General features: G+C 40.6%; 1 protein-coding gene across 1 annotated transcript in view; it reads right to left on the bottom strand.

Moving 5' to 3' along the window:
- Hephl1 (hephaestin like 1) overlaps positions 1-15,382 on the bottom strand; it is a 72,922-nt gene that overhangs the window by 41,518 nt on the left and 16,022 nt on the right. Inside the window, exon 2 of the mRNA XM_090342476.1 lies at positions 8,947-9,191. Coding sequence (XP_090198602.1) covers positions 8,947-9,191 — 245 coding nt within the window. The remainder of the gene's footprint in view (positions 1-8,946; positions 9,192-15,382) is intronic.

Here is a 15,382-nt window from a genome sequence, read left to right on the forward strand (position 1 = left end):
AAAATAATGTAAATTATTGTCTACATTAAGCTCATAAAGTACATATCTGAAGTAAGTGATACCTATAAAGTCAAACAAAACCTATATAGAGGAAGCAGGGAATAAATTAGGAATAAATTAGGGAATAAATAATAACTTCTGATCAATGCAGGTCTGAATTTCTGGTTGCATTTAGATTACATATTTTAAGTATAGGTTTAATATATATTAAGTTACTATAATTAGGTTATATAGTTTGTCTGCCCATGAAATGAAACTTATCAGTTCCTCAAGATAGAACTTTTTGCTAATAATGTCATAAGAGAGTGTTTTCAACAAAATCCTTATATATACGTTCTTTACTATTATAATAAATTATATATTCAATGCCTTTGAAAACAATTTTCAAAAGATACAGAAACCTTTTTCAAATTTTTTTTTCCCAATCCTGGGGCTGGAACTCAGGAACTGAGCGCTGTACATGGGTTTTTTCAAGGTTCTCAAGGCTAGAGCTCTATTACTTGAGTCACAGTACCACTTCCAGCTTTTTCTATGTATGTGGTACTAAGGAATCAAGCCTGGGTCTTTGTGCATGCTAGGCAATCACTCTACCATTAGGCCACACTCTTGGCTCCTCAAATAACTTTTTAGATTTTATTAACATTGATTCTTACATCATATTTCAAATGTCATGTTTAACAATCAAGTATTCAAGAAGGGAATCTCTATATACAATCACTGGCACATACATTTTATGTTCATCTCTGCACTATCCTCAAATAATTTTTGGTATGAGATGAGGAAACTTGACAAAACTAGTTTTACTCAAAGTTAATCTAATGAGATTTGCTACTTTCAATCTTGATAAATTAACTTGACAGAGGAATAAATACGGTCTTCTTCCTTCTGTGTGCAGTACCTCCTCTCTGCTTAATGGCTGCCACAGTTCCACAAGTCAGCCACATATACCCAATTCCTACTTTTCTCTTTATCCTCTGAACTCTTCACTGATATCTATCTTCTTGACATTTACACTTATAAATATCAAGCTCTCAAATGTAATCTTTTTAAGAGCAAAATTTTCTTCTGCTAGGTTTGAATCCTCAGTCACTGCTTTCTGTCCCAGAGAAAGGTACTACCAGTGTAGTCAATACAAGTCAGGAAAAAAAAATGCAATATTCTTATCTTCTCCCTCTTTCTCCCTTCCAGTTTCTAAATACCAAAAGGCCTGCTTTCCTCAAACTCATCTAATTCTGCCCATTTCCATCATCAAAGCTCTTATTCAAACAGTCATCATCTTTCCTGTGGATTTCTACAGTAACCTTCCAGTTGCCTTTGGTCTGTTTTCCAGACTAAGTTTAATCTTTCAAATCTCAAATCTAACCACGCCATGGTTTCTCATCAGTGCTGAGAGGAAGGTCAAAATCATTTAACAAGGATTTTAATATTCAGAATCAGTTGGCTCAAGTAATTTTGAATTCCCTGCAGCAGAGGAGTTTTCTAGACTATCTTCCCTCACAGAAGGGCCAAAGAGATACTAGTTAAAGGTCAGTAGTAAAAATTTAAAAAGGATTGGATAGCAATTAGACTTGAACTATATTTCTGTGTTCCCATTAACCAGGAATAAACATTCAGGTACAATGACTACAAATAAAAGCAGGTAAATTGGTAAACTAGGCAAAAGTACCAATAAAAAGATAGCAAACAGAGAAAATTAAAAAGCACCAAACTTAAGATTTGTAAAGAAAACAATGCAATAAAACTGATGTGCAACTCAAAAACCAAAAGTGGAATGGTGGCTCAAGTAGTGAAGGACTAACCTTGAGCACAAAGACAATCAGGGCCAGTACCCAGGCCCTGAGTTTGAGTCCCATGACTGCTCAAAAAAATCTGCTGTGCAAGTCCAGTGGATACAAGTAAACAATGCAATGGCCTGAAAAGGACTTCAGGTAAAGAGAGTTGACCAAAGACAAGCGAATGGGACTGGCTCCCAAGACAATGGCCTCATAGTCAAATTATACCTAGAGCTGGGCCAAGAGCATGGCCTAGTGGTAGAGTGCTTGCCTAGCATGCACAAAGACCCGGGTTCAATTCCCCAGTACCACATACATAGAAAAGGCCAGAAGTGGTACTGCAGCTCAAGCGGTAGAGTGCAAGTCTTGAGCCCAAACAGTGCCCAGGCACTGAATCCAAGCCCCAAGACTGGCAAAAAAATAAAAATAAAAATAAAAATATATATATATAATTAAATACCTAGCTCAAAAAATTAACTCCCCCCAAAATAACCCCTCAGAGAAACAACAGGGATGTGGTCCAAAGGGAATGCTATTACACTGTTGGTGGAAATGTGAATTTGGTCAGCCACTCTGGAAAGCAGTGTGGAGGGAGGGTCCTTAAAAGACTAAACATAGAGTTCCTTTATAACCTAGCATCCACTCCTGGACATTCATCCAATTGACCACAACCCAGGTCCCACTAAAGCTATCAGCACAACCATGTTCATTGCAGCATTGTTTACCATAGCCAAGATAAGGAATCAACCCAGATGCCCCTCTGTGGATGAATGGATCAAGAAAATCTGGTAAATACACACAATGGAAATGTACTCGTCAGTCAGAGAGAATGATATTAGACCATTCATATGGAAATGGAAAGACTAGAGACAAAAATGATAAAGTATACAGGACTGTAGACATTCACACAGTGAGACCAAAGGAGGATATTCTTAGGAGAGGATCTCAAATGCTCAGTAACTGTGGGCATCTGATCATATAAAATGTTTCTTGAAATGAACTCAAAGAAGTGGAAATGAGCATTTTTTGTTATTTTGCTTATTGCTGCTGATATTTCTGTACCTTTGTCTTGATTGTAAGTTTACATATTTGGGGGAGCATATGAAGGGCCCAGAAACAGGGGGGGGGCAAAGGGTGAGCTAATGCAGCAGGGATACTCACTAGACACTATGTGGAAAATGAAATGCACAGCTTGTTGGGCAAGAAAGTTAGGAGGGATAAACTGGGAGAAAACAAGGGAAGAGGTGACATTGTTCAAAAAGAAACGCATTCATTGCCTGGCTTACGTACCTGTCATCCCTCTGAATATCACCTTTACAATAAGAATAAAAATATACTTTAGTGTCTACATGGCTCAAGTGGTAAAGCGCTAACCTTGAGCTTAAAAGCTCAAGGACAATGCCCAGGCCCACAGTTCAAGCTCCACAACCAACAACAACAACAAAAATTTCTTAATTAGTCAGAAAAGGCAAAGATCACTTCACTCTAATAAAGGAAATTATCTGCCAAGAGGACATACAAATTGTTCTTGTTCATGCTCCAACATACAGCAAATTTCATTAGCAATCACTGGAATTAGAAGCACAATAACAATAACACTGGCAGGCTTTATTATATCATTCATACCACTGAATAAGTAGTCTAGACAAAAAAATCAGCAGTCGGATATAGCAAATATCTACAGATGATTTCATGTAGCAGCTGCATAATATAAAGTTTCAGCAGTCTATAGAACTTTCTACAGCATAGATCACATTTTAGGACATAAATCATGTCCCAACAAACATAAGAAAACTGAAATTACTCACTGGAGTTTATCTGACCACAACGGGATAAAACTGGAACTCAACAACAAAAGAAATCACAAAAAATTACTCAAACTTATGAAGACTATTAAATATATATTAAATAATATTAAGAAATGAGAGTAGTATCCAAAAGTTCTTTGGAGCTAATGGAAATGAAGATATACCTTAACAGAACCTTCAGAAAAAATGTTTAGTTCTGAGAACCTATATATAAGGAGATCTCAAAATAAAAATATAATGAGGCACCTCCAGCTCCAAGAAAAAGAAAAACAAATCCAAAATTGGAAGACAGAAAGAAGTAATAAAGATTAGGATAAAAACTGGGCAATAAAGGAGAAAACAGTTCTCATACACGGTTAGTGGGAATGGAAGTCAGTATGGCGGTTCCTCAAAAGTTAGAAATAGCTGGTGGCTTTGCCTGCATTCCTAGCTTGGAGGCTGAGATCTGAGGATCATGGCTTGAATCCAGACAGGCAAAAAAACTCTAGGAGACTGGTATCTTTAATTAACCACCAAAACCTTCAAAAGTGGATCTGTGGCTCAAGTGGTAGAGTGCTAGCCTTGAGCAAAAAGCTTGGGAAACAGCTCCAGGACAGCTTACGCCATGAGTTCAAGCCCCAGGACTGGAACACACACACACACACACACACACACACACACACACACACACACACACACACACACACACACACGTAGAATTAAAAATAATCCAGCAATACCATTCTTGGTCATTTATACAAAGGAATGTAAATCAGGATGCAATCAGGATATCTTCACATCTCTGTTCATTGCAGCACTGTTCACAATTGCCAAGCTATGGAAACAACCAAAATGTTCTACAACCAACTGATAAATCAATTGGAAAAGCCGTCTATATAAGCAGTGGAATTTTATTCAGCGACCAGAAAGAATGCAGTCATGTCATATGTAAGGAAATAGATGAATCTGGAAAACATCCTGTTGAGCCAAGGCACATTCAGAGGATAAGAGTCACCTGTTTTTCTCTCATTTCTAGATGTTAGGCCGAAATATAAGCATATATGTAAACACACGCAGGATCGTATGTATACATGCATGATCAAAATGACTGAAGCATGACACAAACAGAAGTAAGACTCCATGGTATATCCCCTTGGAACAATTAGCAGGACATTTAATACAAAGAATCTTAGGAAATTGATACATATCTTGATTTAGAGGTGAGGGCTGCTGGAGAGGATGGAGGAATAGAAAGAGGAAGAGAGGAGGGTACAGTCATAATATTCAATATAGACAGACGAAAATAGAACAAGGAAACTTGATGAGTGGGGAAGGGGTAAGTGGGAAAAAGAATGATAGAAGTGGTGATCAAGTTGCATTGTGGGCCAAGAGCATGGCCTAGTGGTAAGAGTGATTGCCTAGCATGCACAAAGCTGTGGGTTCGATTCCTCAGTACCATGTACACAGCAAAAACCAGAAGTGGTGCTGTGGCTCAAGTGGTAGAGCACTAGCCGAGAGAATGCCCAACGACAGTGCTCAGGCCCTCAGTTCAAGCCCTAGGACTGGCAAAAAAAGATGTATTGTATATATAAATGGTTATGTTAAGTGGGAACTTCCTTGTACAATTATTTGAAGATAATGATAATAATAAAAAAATAGAAGAAAAGCATCCTAATTCACCCCATGCAACAAGTTATCAAAGGCCCTGTGATATCAACATTAGATGAAGACATTGTAAGAAAACTACAAATATTCTATAGGACTGGAGACACAAAAATTCTTAACAAAATGTCAGTATTTAAAAAAAAATAAACCATGGCTAAATGAGATTTAACCAATGTTTTTAAGGCTACAAATCAAGTATGTGAATGTATAAATATATTCAAAGACAAATATCACAAAAACATAGTCAACAAAGTCCAGTTGAAAATTTCCAACAAAGAATAGGCTACTCCCTCAATCTGATAAAAGGTAACTAAGAAAAAGTCAATAGACTCCTAAAATAGGAGAAACTTACTTAGGACTGTGCACAGAGAAGGTTCCATGGATACCCAGCAGTAAAAGTATCCTTTACTTAGAGAACTTAAATAGTTTTCAAAGATCTGAGAATCCCTTAAATTTCAGATCATTTTCACGTACCTATATATTTTTCTGATGAAAGGACTCCTGACTTTCATAGAAGCTCAGAAGGATCTGTGATAAACTAACGTTCATGTTTCTACTCAAAATGTCGAAACAGCCCAAGGATCCATTAACAGATAAACAACAACAACAACAACACTGGGCTTGGATTTTATTTTTTTAGTTATTGCTTTAAAAAGGAATGCACTTTGGGCCCATTATTCAAAAGGAAAGAACCTTGAAAAATAGTATATGAAGTGAAATAAATCTGACCCTAGAACAGGCAAATTCATGGAGAGAGGAGAAGGGAGGTTACCAGTGGTCTGCAGAAAGGAGGAAAGGGGAAGTATTATTAAATTATAGAGCTCTGTTTAGGAAGAAGAAAATGTCCTGGGCTTGGATAATAGTGGTAGTGGCACAACATCACGAAAGCACTTAATGTTACTGACTTGAACATGCTTCTGAATGACCCATGGCGCTGGAACACAATGTGCCAAAGCATGCTTTTCAGAAACATGAAGTGGTTAGGACAAGACCTGAATATCTAGAAATGTTGCTTTTTTTTCTCCCTATGTAAAAAGACAGGCACAACTATTTTACCATATCTTTACCTTCATCCTGCAGTATAAATGATATTTTTTAAACTGTATTTTTAAAAAAAGCACTTTTTTTTTGGTCAGTCGTGGGACTTGAACTCTGGGCCAGGGTGCTATCTCTGAGCTCTTCAGCTCAAGGTTACCACCCTATCCCTTGAGTCACAGCACCACTTCTGGTTTTCTGGTGGTTAATTGGAGATAAGAGAATCACAGACTTTAGTGCCCAGGCTGGCTTTGAACTGTGATCCTCAGATCTCAGCATCCTGAGTAGCTAGGATTATAGATGTGAGCCACTGGTGCCCAGCAAAAACATAAAATTTTTATATCTTCTAAAACTTTAAAAAAACTATCTTATGTTATGGTATACCAACAATGGGTTTCATTGTGGTAGTTCATGTGTATATTGTGTTGTGATTATACTCACTACCTCTATTACTTTCTCCCAATACCCTTTTGAAGCTTGCTTTTTTTATTGTAATTAATAAAAGGGTTACATGATATTTGCCATATAGAAGGTGCATTAATTCACATACATTGATACCCTTTCACATGTTTTGGTACCCTTTATCCTCCCCCCCACTGCTCCCCTGTCTTGGTTTCCCCCCCTCCCTATCAAATTTCAAATAATCAAATACAAATAAATTCAATATATCAGATAACAAAATGAGGTACTGTAACAATATGAGATACCCAAGGGACAGCAAAGGAGATGAGAGACAACATAGTACATTAAGGACAACAGTCATTCGTTATATGGCTTTTGTTTCAATATCCTGGAGGTCCTTTCAATTAGTTGAAGCTTGCTTTGAAAAATTTTAAATGCATGTATTGAATTAAAACCTTCTTGTACAACTACATTAAAAATTAAAGCTAAGTAAAAATGATAGTTTAATTTAATTTTTATTATCAGTGCGTTTTGTCCTATTCATACATACAGACAATATACTTCAATCATATTTCTTTCTGGTCGTTTTTCCTCTTCCACCTTCCTGTTCTTATCGCCAAAACAGTCCCGTTTTTACAAACCTTCACATTTGCTTAGCATGAGATCTTGAGCTCATTCTCAACAATTAAAAATGACCCACTCTTTGCTACCCTGTGGTGAAGGAAATGGGTCAAGAACAAAGGGCATCCCCAATGCCAAGTTCATCCTCAGAGTTTTCTCCTCTACAGGCTTATACACAGCTGGCAGTGGCAGCTGCCAATCAAGTTTGGCTGCCTGAGAACCTTCAATAATATCCAGTAGCTCCTCCTTGATGCTAAGGTGAGTTTGCGTCAGTGTTGATGGTTACTGTGCCAGACACATTCCCCAGGTACAGCCACCAAGCAGGTGTAGCCTCATTCAACTCATTCCACTCAATCACAAGTAAGAATTCAAGGGATGCTGCCAGTGTGGACCCGAAGACAGTAAAGACAGGGCCACAGTGTAGACCTAATAGAAAACAGTTGTATCCAGAGTGGTGCTGTGGAGAGGTTAGAGAATCTTTAAACATGTGGACCTGGAGACAGGCCTTCAGGTCTCTGAGGCCCAGCTCTGGATGAAGACAGAAGGCCCCAGCTTCTTCCTGCTCCTATGGCTTCTCCGCCACAGGAGGAGCAGTTTTGTTCTGCCATGTGTTTGCTCTCCATTGTGGTGTTCTGCCTCACAACAGGCCTCAAAAGAACGGAGTCCATACATGGCAATTCCAGAACTGTGAGCCAGAATCATTTTAAAGGCTGGCACTCTCCCACTTAAGTCATAGCATCACTTCTGGCCTTTTTTTTCTTTTTACTTTTTTATTATTAATTTTTATTTAAAATTTGTATTTTATTGTCGGGGTGATATATAGAAGGTGTACAGTTATACTTATCAGGCAGTGGGTACATTACTTCTTGAACAGTGATTCCCCTTCTCATGTTTTTCTCCCAATTTCCCTTCCCCCATCCTTTTTATTTTTTCCATATATTTTTATTGTAATTAATAGAAGGGTTACATTATATTCACCAGATAGAAGGTGCATTACTTCACATACATTGATACCCTTTCTCATATCTTGGTCCCCATTTCCCTCCCCCACCCCAACCCCTCATCTTGTTTTCCCCCTTTCCTATCCAATTTCAAATACACTTCTGGATTTTTCTGGGTATGTGGTACCAAGGAATCGAACCCAGGACTTTGTGTATGCTAGGCAAGCACTCTACCACTAGGCCATGCTCCCAGTCCACATTACTTTTCTAATTACAGAGTAATCTAGAAACTACTGTAGTGAGACTTGAGACAGACCAGGATGCTTCCCAGGAGAAAGGCCCAGGGAGATCCTCAGAGCAAGGTGACCACCCACAGCCCCGCAGCCCAGGCTGCCGCCACGGGTGGCAGAACAATGGTGCTTTCAGGACACCGCTGAGTGACACACAAGAAAACCATTGTGCCCTTGGCATGGCACAGTAGGCATATGCCAAGAGGTTGCAGCCCCATTTCTGTGTCAATATAAAAAAGAGCAAGAATGATAAAAGAGCGAAAGAAGGAGGAAGAAAAAGAAGAGAGAGACTGGGAGAGCAAGGACAAGAAAACAAATGAACATGTGTAACTACTATGTTTCAGGACCTTCCCTCCCCCAGGAAGTAGACCTGATTCAAGATCCTCACCCCCCACCACCACCACCACACACATCACAGGGCATCGACATTTACCTTCTGAATCTTTGTTGTAGAAAACACCATGTGGATGCAAGGAGTAGGGTCGGGAGGCAAAGTTCTTTAAATGAATGACAATCACATCACCCACTTCTGCCCGCAGGATCGGGCCCAGGAATCCAAGCCAGGGGGGTTTGGGGACCTCCATGGAATAGCTCTCATCCGTGAAGTGTTTGTAAACAGCCTTTTTATAAATGCCACCTATCCGATTGGGCCCTCTTTCGAGAAATAATGTTGCAAGTCTAAAAGGAAAAAGGAAAGTATCATTGAGATTATAAGAGAAACAAACTCTAATAGCTTACTTTTTTTTTTTTCTTTTTGGCCAGTCCTGGAGCTTAAACTCAGTGTCTGGGCACTGTTCTTGGACTTTTTCAAGGCTAGAGCTCTACCACTTGAGCCATAGCACCACTTCCCAATTTTTCTATGTATGTGGTTACCAAGGAATTGAGCACACGTCTCCGTGCATGCTAGGCAAGCACTCTACCACTGGGCCAAACTCCCGGACCTAATAGCTTACTTTTAAATATCCATAAAATACTTGCATTATAAATTATTGTTTGGGGTTCACCATCCTGGGCCAATGTCCTTCAGATTTTGTGGTAACATTTATTTTTTGTGTGGTGGTGGTGGGGTAGAATTCTACCATTTGAGGCACAGTTCCACTGCGTGGTGGTTAACTGGAGATGAACTTTTCTACCAGGCCGGCTTCAAATTTCAATCCGTAGAACTCAGCTTCTCAAGTAGGATTACAGGCAGGAGCCACCAATGACAAAACTACAAAGTACAATAGCATTCACAGCCCCAACTAAATCAAAAGCAAAAGATTCTGAAGTCCCAGGCCTGGTTTGCCCCTTCTCATTCAACATGCCTTCTGTTAGGTCCTCGGGAGAAAATGGTGCCTTCCCCATTGGCCTTCCTCAATACACAGTGGTCCTTTCCCTAGAAGCCCCTGCCCCGCCCAGGTATCTGGCATACCTGGGGGCAGCGGGCAGTCCCCCCTTTTTTGCCACTGGTCCCTTGCAGCCTTGCCCTTGCCCTTTGCCCCTCTCCTGCTTCCCTTCCTCCTCCCTTCCTCTCCATCTCCCGCGCTCCTGCATGCCTCCATCTTGTGCAGGCCGACAGTACAGCTCTCCCACAATAAACTCTTTTCTGTCTGAACCATGTGGCAGCCTCCTTTCTGTGGAATCTTACACCTTCTGTCTGTTTTCATGGAACCCACTCTTACTGTGCACTTGCTACCTTTCCAGAACCTTGCTAGGTGCTGTGTGAATGATGCAAAAAAAAAAAGGGGGGGGGGAATCTAAGCATGGAAAATTAAGTACTTGCACATAGCAATATGTACTTGATAACTGAGTGATACAGGGTCAACTTTTCTAGAATCATTCCAAGAACAGAAAGATGTGAGAAAAGGCACCATGACAAAACCAGGAATTAAGAAGAAGGCTTGTAGAACAAGAGCAGGATTCTGGACAAGCTCGAAAGAAGACTTGTAGTTACCAGGGTGGTGATTGGGTTATGAGCTGGACACTTGCCTGAGAAGATAAAGAGCAAGAAAGGTGGTACACAGAAATGCCTAGAGTAGCAGGACAATAGTAATTCCAGGTTGAAGAATTTAGAATTTACATCGGAAGCACTGAAGTGTCCTTAGGGTTGAGCTCCAGTGGTTCACACCTGGAATCTTAGCCGCTCAGGAAGACATACCTGTGAAGAATGGTTCAAAGCCAATCCACCAGGTAAATCCAAGAGATGCTTATCTTCGCATAACCAGCAAGAAGCAGTGAGTAAAAGTGTGGCTCAAGTGCTCAAGAGCCAGCCTCGGGCAGACAAGTCAACCAAGAGTGCAAGGCCCGGAGTTCAAGCCTCAGTACTAGCACAGGAAAGGGAAGGAAATGAAAGGACAGGACGGGACTCGCTAGGACTTTTCATAAAATGGGTGAATGATCATTGATGTCTAAGGAACTTTCATGGCAGTGGTGAATGAATATTAGAGTCAGATAAAGGGAAAAGGCAAGATGAAAGGCAAAAGGGGAGAAGATTGCAAGTGAAGGAAAATGAAAAGCATAATTCTGGGCCTGATGTGAACAGACACCCTTTGGTTCTCAGGGCTGAAGGGAAGACTTGGTCTGTGGAAGTAGAATTTGACGGGGGAAAAAAGGTGTACTGGCACTTGTTTGTTAAACCTGTCATTTGAAATATGATGTAAAAAGCAACGTTAATAAATCCTTTAATAAAAAAAAAGGTGTACTGGCTAAGTTTGGCAGCAGCCATACCAGCTTCTGGAAAAGTGCAGCCTGCTTCTGTACTCAGAGCGCATGCCTCGCGCATGGCTCCAGTCAACAAGTATTGGCCTCTGCTTGAGTAAAGAATGAATGACTAGTGTGCAAGCTGCCATTTGGTGTAGCTGTGAACTTTCAGGGAGTGAAGCTAAAGTCTACGTCAGGGAGACTGCTGCAAACTACACATGCATGGGTCATTTTACACAAGGTATTTTTGTCAAGCCCTGTACTCAGTGCTAGGAATCCAGAGAAAGGGTTTCACCTAGAAAAGAGAATGGTGGGCACACAGTTTACGTTCTGGGACATCTGCTCTGCAGTGGAGGTCAGATCGAGGCTGCCTAGCACAAGAAATGCTTTAATGTGTTTCCAAAGAGCAAAGAGGGAAAGAAGGATTTGTGTCCAACATTCTGGAGCCCTGGCAATGCAACACTCATGCTCCATTAAGTCTAAGAGCGTGCTTCCCCATTCGCATCATGGAGGCTTTGGTTGGGTTTTCAGCTCCAGGTGTGGTGATGAAGCAGGTAATTCAGCCTAATCTATGAGCATACCAAGTTCCCATAATTCAGCTGCTGTCAGGGAGGACTTATGATCCAGACTGACCCCTACTCTAAACCCAGGATAGCCACAGAATGGCTGAGGGATTAAATCAGAGGGAATCTCAAGGCCTGTGAAAAATATGCATTTGACCAAGTCTGCCTGAGAGATGTCAGCTTCTCTAGTTGCTTGAAGCTTACCATCTACTTCTTTTTACCTCTAATCAAGTGTAGTTGCTTCTACCATCTTCACCATTCCAGTTGATTTTCCATCCCCATTTTGTTTTTGCTTTTGTTATAGATAAAACCTTATTTTGTAACCCAGGCTGGTCTCATAATCTTTTTTTTTTTTTTTTTTTGCCAGTCCTGGGCTTGATCTCAAGGCCTGAGCACTGTCCTTGGACTTTCTCAAGGCTAGATCTCTATCACTTGAGCCTCAGCACCACTATGGCTTTTTCCTATGTATGTGGTACCGAGGATTCGAACCTGGGTCTTCGTGCATACTAGGCAAGCACTCAACCACTAGGCCAAACTCCCGGCCCCTCAAATTTACAATCTTGTGTCAGTCTCTCAAATGCTTGAATGACAAACATGTACCACTATTCCTGCTCTTCCTTCCTTCCTTCCTTCCTTCCATCCTTCCTTCCTTCCTTCCTTTCTTCTTTTTCCTTCCTCCTTCCTTTCTTCTTTTCTTCCTTACTTCATTCATTTTGTTCTGGTTCTAGGGGGCTTGAACTCAGGTCCTAAGCAGTGTCCCTTAGCTCTTATCTCTCAAAGCTGGCACTCTACCACTTGAACCACAACTCTACTTCTGACTTTCTTTTCTTTTCTTTTTTTTTTGGTGGTTAATTGAAGATAAGAGTCTCAAGGGCTTTCCTGCCCAGGCTGGTTTTAAACCTTGATCCTCCAATCTCAGCTTTCTGAGTAGTTAGAACTATTCCCATTTCTTATAGTTTCTATTCTACTTTATACTTTATTTACCTTTATTGGGACAGGAGTTTGACCTAGTGGTAGAGTTCTTGCCTAGTATGCACGAAGACCTGAGTTCGATTCCTTGGTACCACATACATAGAAAAAGCCAGAAATGGTGCTGTGGCTCAAGTGGCAGCGTGCTAGCCTTGAGGAAAAGCCAAAGGACAGTGCTCAGGCCTTGAGTTCAAGCCCAGGACTGGCAAAAAAAAGAAATTAATTATTCATCAAATTCTTTTAATAATGTTATAAAGTACCTATCTGGTGTGACTTGGTGTTTTTCTTTTTCTACTAAAGAGGAAGCACTCCTCAAACCCTTTCTGAATATTTTTCTTTTCTTTTTGAGGTCTTTACATCAAAAAAAAATTCAGGCTGGGAGTTTGGCCTAGTGGTAGAGTGCTTGCCTAGCATGCACGAAGACCCAGATTCGATTCCTCAGTACCACATACATAGAAAAAAGCCAGAAGTGGTGCTGAGGCTCAGGTGGTAGAGCTCTAGCCTTGAGAAAGTCCAAGGATAGTGCTCAGGCCTTGAGATCAAGCCCAGGACTGGCAAAAAAAAAAGATCAGATTTGTCTTCTCAGACAGGTTTAGAACTGCAATCTCATTTCCCTGAGTGGCTAGGACTACAAGTGTGAGTCACTGACACGCAGCAGTCTAGTGTCTTTAATTGAGTGTGCTAGAATGAGCACACCAGTCAGTTCTGCTCATCACAGATTCATAAGGAATATTATGGGGTTTTAGTATGGCCAGTTGGATCTAGAAGGCTCTAAACAATTTGTTATATGGTATGGCAGCCTGAAGAGCTACGCTAGTCTCCCACATTCCTCCTGAGTGTCTCGTACCAATTTCTGCCACCTCATCCCCCTTAGCACAGGCACAATTATCACCTCTGACTTGTCTTTCTGAGTCAGAATCCTAGACTGATGCCCTGATTCAGGTGCCCTCATTTTCTTATAGGCCCCGACTTCAGATACTGACAGGAATGGATACAAATGCAGAGACATCGTCACATTTCCATTATGCCCAAAGACAGATCGGGGATGGTATCCTAGGGGGTAGACATGTCCTTTGAACCAAGAAGTCAATGGCTATTTGTGACTGTGTTCCTGTCATTGAGATGCATGGCTACTTTGGAAAGAAGCGAGTGTTAAAAGTCCTGGCTCTGCAATAGGCTTTGTCTATAAGAAAGAGCTCACAAACCCTCCCTCGCAATGTACAACTCACCACTTATGCGTACCCGACACATCCAACATGGGATAAGCCCAGAGACTTTCAAGAACAGATTAAGGGTTCCTAACACCCAATGTGCCAATCTAAATGTTTAGGACACAATCAACAAGATATAGTCTCTGAGTATGTTTATGGGCAAGAAGAAGAGACTCACATTGATAGTTATACAAAAGAGACTGATGAGAGTCCTAAGAATAGAACAACATGCTCTGGGAATTAAGGATTCAATGGAATCTTGACAATAAGAAAATATAAATAAATAAATAAATAAATAAATAATGCAATGGACACTCCATGTGGCAGGAATTGTTTGAGCAAGATGCTTGAGCAAGAGTAGTGGTTAGAGATGAAGAAAAATTCAGGAAACTTGATGAGAGTAAAATCGTGGCGAAACTTGGGTGCTGGATTAATACAATTTATAATGATGTTTCAAGATTCTTTTTTTTTTTTTTGATGGTGGTGGGGCTTGACCTCTGGACCTGCGCATTGTCCCTGATCTTTTCAGCTCAAGGTTACTGCCCTACCCCTGAAGTAACATGACACTTCCAGTTTTCTAGAGATTAATTGGAGATAAGAGTCTCATGGACTATAGTGCCCCACTGGTTTTGAACCATGATCCTCAGATCTCAGCCTCCTGAATACCTAGGATTATAGGCATGAGCCACTGCATGGCAAAAGTCTCTAAGATTCTTGATCAAAGAAATTTGACCGTATATGGGTTTAAGGAATCCAGTTCAGTAGATTTCCTATCTTATGTCTCTATCCTATCTGCTTACAAGATTTTTTTTCCATTTCCTTTTGCTCATTGGATCAATCCCTTTCTGTGTTTATATATGCAAATGGTGACTTCGTCATTGCAGGTATGCACCTTACCAGGGCTTCATCTAATCCCATGTTTGATTTGGTGGTTTTTATTCCTTGCTATCTGAACTCAATGAAACCTCACATTCCCCACTACCCAAGCAACAGTAGTCTAATCTGCATCTTTTTTTAGCCAATTTGGTAAATGTCATAATCTCCTTTTATTTCATGGTTGTGTTCTTGATCCCTGCCCCATCCAATCACCACTCTAGCCTTCACTGGTAGTGCCACAAGTCTGATATCCTCAGTACTAAATACAGATTCTTCATTAAGATTGGGCAAAGCACCACAGATCCAAAGCCAAAGGTATTGCAGGGGCCTCGTTGTCATTTACTAGAAGAGACTGTCAAATGTCAGTATACCCATGAGACAGAAACAAGTGCCTCAGAACTTCCTTCTACTCAGTTTTCAACAGTCTCAGTTATGAATGATGGCTTTGTCCATTCGTCAGGCATCTTGGGACATGGAGAAGGTCAATATAGCAAGGAGTCAGGAACCCATTCTGCAGTGGAATGGAAGACGAGAATCCCCCAGATTTCACAAGAATTACTTAGGCAGATGG

The sequence above is a fragment of the Megascapheus bottae genome, chromosome 12 (assembly GCF_031878675.1).
Source record: "Megascapheus bottae isolate mThoBot1 chromosome 12, mThoBot2.hap1, whole genome shotgun sequence".
Classification (NCBI taxonomy): Eukaryota; Metazoa; Chordata; class Mammalia; order Rodentia; family Geomyidae; genus Megascapheus; species Megascapheus bottae.